This window comes from Fulmarus glacialis, unplaced genomic scaffold (assembly GCF_000690835.1).
Source record: "Fulmarus glacialis isolate BGI_N327 unplaced genomic scaffold, ASM69083v1 scaffold8864, whole genome shotgun sequence".
Classification (NCBI taxonomy): Eukaryota; Metazoa; Chordata; class Aves; order Procellariiformes; family Procellariidae; genus Fulmarus; species Fulmarus glacialis.
Genome location: NW_009208664.1, coordinates 45401 through 48575, shown reverse-complemented (window position 1 = coordinate 48575; position 3175 = coordinate 45401). Strand labels below are relative to the sequence as shown.

General features: G+C 49.1%; 1 protein-coding gene across 1 annotated transcript in view; it reads left to right on the top strand.

Annotated features, from left to right (window-relative positions):
• Positions 1-347: 347 nt before the first annotated feature.
• The window catches only part of B4GALT1 (UDP-Gal:betaGlcNAc beta 1,4- galactosyltransferase, polypeptide 1), a gene marked incomplete at its 5' end in the record, with an annotated part of 12685 nt that continues 9857 nt past the window's right edge, over positions 348-3175 (top strand). The window contains 2 exon segments of the mRNA XM_009576565.1: positions 348-417; positions 1107-1351. Of these exon segments, the coding sequence (XP_009574860.1) occupies positions 348-417; positions 1107-1351 (315 nt within the window).

The window sequence follows — 3175 nt, the reverse complement described above, 5'->3', positions numbered from 1 at the left end:
AGCTGAGCACGCGCGCAAAGCCCAATTTATTAGCTCGCCATTGCTGGGAGCAGGACGTGGCAGCAAGAGAGATCCTTCTGCGGGCAGCTACTGTGCTTGTTAGGATTTTGCAGCAAGTCTGTTCATCAGGTCTGCAGCAGCTGGAAGCAAATACTGCAGAAAGGCCAGCCTGGATGTTAAGAGAGGGCATCCACAAAAGGGCTGTGGTCAGCGATGCCGTGTTTAGCCCCAGACCCACGTACAGCTGTATGGGAGGGACCGCTTCGGAGCCAGCGTGGCAGAGCAGAGAAGCCCTGGCAAGCAAAGAGCACTCGTGCAGACGCATGAGCCGAAATCTTGTAAAGTAGGTCTCATCGGCTGTACCCGTGCCCGGGGCTGTCACTGCCCTTTCTCTCTGAGCTCAGCCTTGAGCAGCTCAGAGGCTGCCATCCTCTCTGTAGTGCCAGGGGGGCTTCTCAGTTTTACAGTTTTGGCACAGATTATTTTGGTGGTTTCAAAACCTGCCACTGTTGAAACCATGTGCAGGAATTGCCAACCTGCATGCAAATCTGGATATGTGTTTTTAGCAATTCTAATACAGGACTTTTAATAAATAATGGCATGCCTACAGAACACTGAAAGTATCTGTAAGAAAAAAAACAAGAAAGGGGGTTTTGTTCACTTTGCATGTGGCTAGCCTTGGCGTAAGTAATTACGTCGGTAGGAGAGCAGGACTATTTTTGAAGCGCTCGACTCTCACGCTGTGTGAGATGGGTGAGAGCACAGAGGGCAATGCTCTTCTCTTGGCTTTGTGGCGCACGTGCCAGTGGGAGTGCAGCTGTCGGTTTGCCACACAGATAGGAGGATTTTCAAGACTCGTTTGGCGTCAGCGACTTGGTTGGGGTCTGATACCAAGAGGCTACAGCGTTTGCAGGTTTGCTCTGAATGGTGTGCGGTTGCTTCAGGTACGGCAGGTCCCAGCTTCAACACCTCCATGCACCACTGGGATTTTGTTTGGATCCAAACCTGTGTTTTTAAAAAACAAAACAAACCAAAAAACAAACGTGTGTAAACATGTGTGGTGAGAGAAATAGATTGTGTGTGCTGACTCGCTTTGTGCTGTGCCTCTCTTCCAGTTGGTGCACTACGTGTGGAGTTTTCCCAGCCTGTGAACCTGGAAGAAGTGGCGAGAATAAACCCAGAGGTCAAAGCAGGAGGTCGTTTTGCTCCAAAGGACTGTATAGCACTTCAGAAAGTGGCAATAATCATACCGTTCAGGAACCGAGAGGAGCACCTGAAGTACTGGCTGTATTACCTGCACCCAATTCTCCAAAGGCAGCAACTAGATTATGGAGTATATGTTATCAACCAGGTAAGATGCTGAAGACACAGGGCTTTATAACACTCTCATAACAGTGCCTGTGCCCCCTAAAACAGAGGAGTGGTTGCTTTATCCTGAATGGCAGTGAGCTGGCAGGCAGGGGTAAGGTTGCTTAAAAAAAGAAAAAAAGAAAAAAAAAAAAAAGGCTGTAGCACCAAAAAAAAAGTGAAAATCAACATGAGCAATTTTGCTTCGATGATTTTGGTGGAAAACCTGGAGTCCCCTCCTCCGGTCAGGCATGATTGACTCTAAAGAGCTTCTGCTTAAAGAAACCACTTGGTGAGGAAGGAAAAAATCCCTAATAGCACAACCCAATCTAATTTCTCTTTCCAAATGTTCCTTTTTCCCAACTGCTGCAGGAATTGCATACGGAGATCTTTAAGGTGATAAGGTAGCATTAATGCCTAATCATTGGGTGTGCCATAAAGCCGTAGGATTTCACTTACTTTCTCGAGCAATTTCTGTTCATGTTAGTAATAGAGCACAAAGTGCAAAGTCAGGATGGAGAAAGCAAAGCTGTGGCAGTGGAGCAGGTGAGTGATTGTCTTCAGGTGAATAGAACAGAAAAGAAAAGCAGTGACAGGGTTTTTTTTTCTTTTTTTTTTCCCCTCGATGTCTGATGGCCTTAGACCCGTCTCTAAAAAAAAAAAAAAAGGCATGTTTCACTCCAAACAGGCTGTCTTAATTTATACCATAGTGGTGGTTAAATAAGTGGGTGTTGTTCACACTTGGAAAAGCTTAAAATGTGTAGGCATTTGCATGGGCTGCAGAGTGAAAGGGTGGGTGCAGTTCTGAGAGCCCCTTCTGCAGCAGAGACTGCCGGCTGGACAATCTCACAGCGCAGTTTCTCTCTTGGATATGTGTTTATATCCTGTTTTCTCAGGTCTGTAAAAAATAAGATGAAATAACATGCTTCTTTAAATGTAACTCCTTAAATTTGCAGATTAGCTGATGTGTTTGGGCGTATCAAACACCATGAATATTTACAATGGTCAGCCAAGCAATAAATTTCCTCACAGAATTGAAAGTAAAGGGAGACCTTTTCTAGAGAGAAAATCAATACTCCGTTACTACTGTTTATCTTGCTTTGCTCATTTCCAGGGTGCCAGAGAACTGGGCAAAAGTGATTTGTGGGGAATTAGCGGTAGCTCCCAAGCACAGCAGCCAAGATGCTTCGGTGTCTGCGGCCGACTGTGCTTGTGGCCTGGCAGCCGCTTTGCTGAGGGCACAAGGCGTTTCTGCAGCATGCGGACTGGCACGCTGTGCCCTAAAATTAAGCCCTGTAAGGAGACCCTTCCTGTGTAATGCAAAGAGCAGCTGGTGCTGCTGCGGTCCAGCAGCGCGGGACCAGCCCCAGCCCTTTGCCCTTCAGGCTGCATTTCCTTGCACGTGCAGCGTTTGTCTGTGCAAGTTACTGGTGCCACGAGGTTGCTTGAGCCACGGTCCCCGGCGGTCACTGGGGTGCAGGCGGGTGAAGGTGGCAGAGTGGCATGCCTCCCTTTTCTGAGCGTGGCTCAGAAGCGAGGGTGCGAATGCGGCTTCCAGCAGTGATCCTGTGGTGGGGGCTGCTGCTTTCCCGGCCAGGAGTAGCTCACCGGCCAGTTCTGCGGAGGCCCGGGGACAGCAGCCTGCCCACGGCCCGGGGGTACCACTGGTGGATGAGCAGGCATCTCCATCGCAAAGAGCCGGCGGTGCAGCTGGGGCTGGTATTTCCCCATCAGTGCTGTTCGAGGGTAAGGAAAGTGAGGGGCCCGATCACATGGAGCTGCGCCGGCAACTGTAAAGGCAGACAGTCGCCCAAGCCCGGTTGGAATT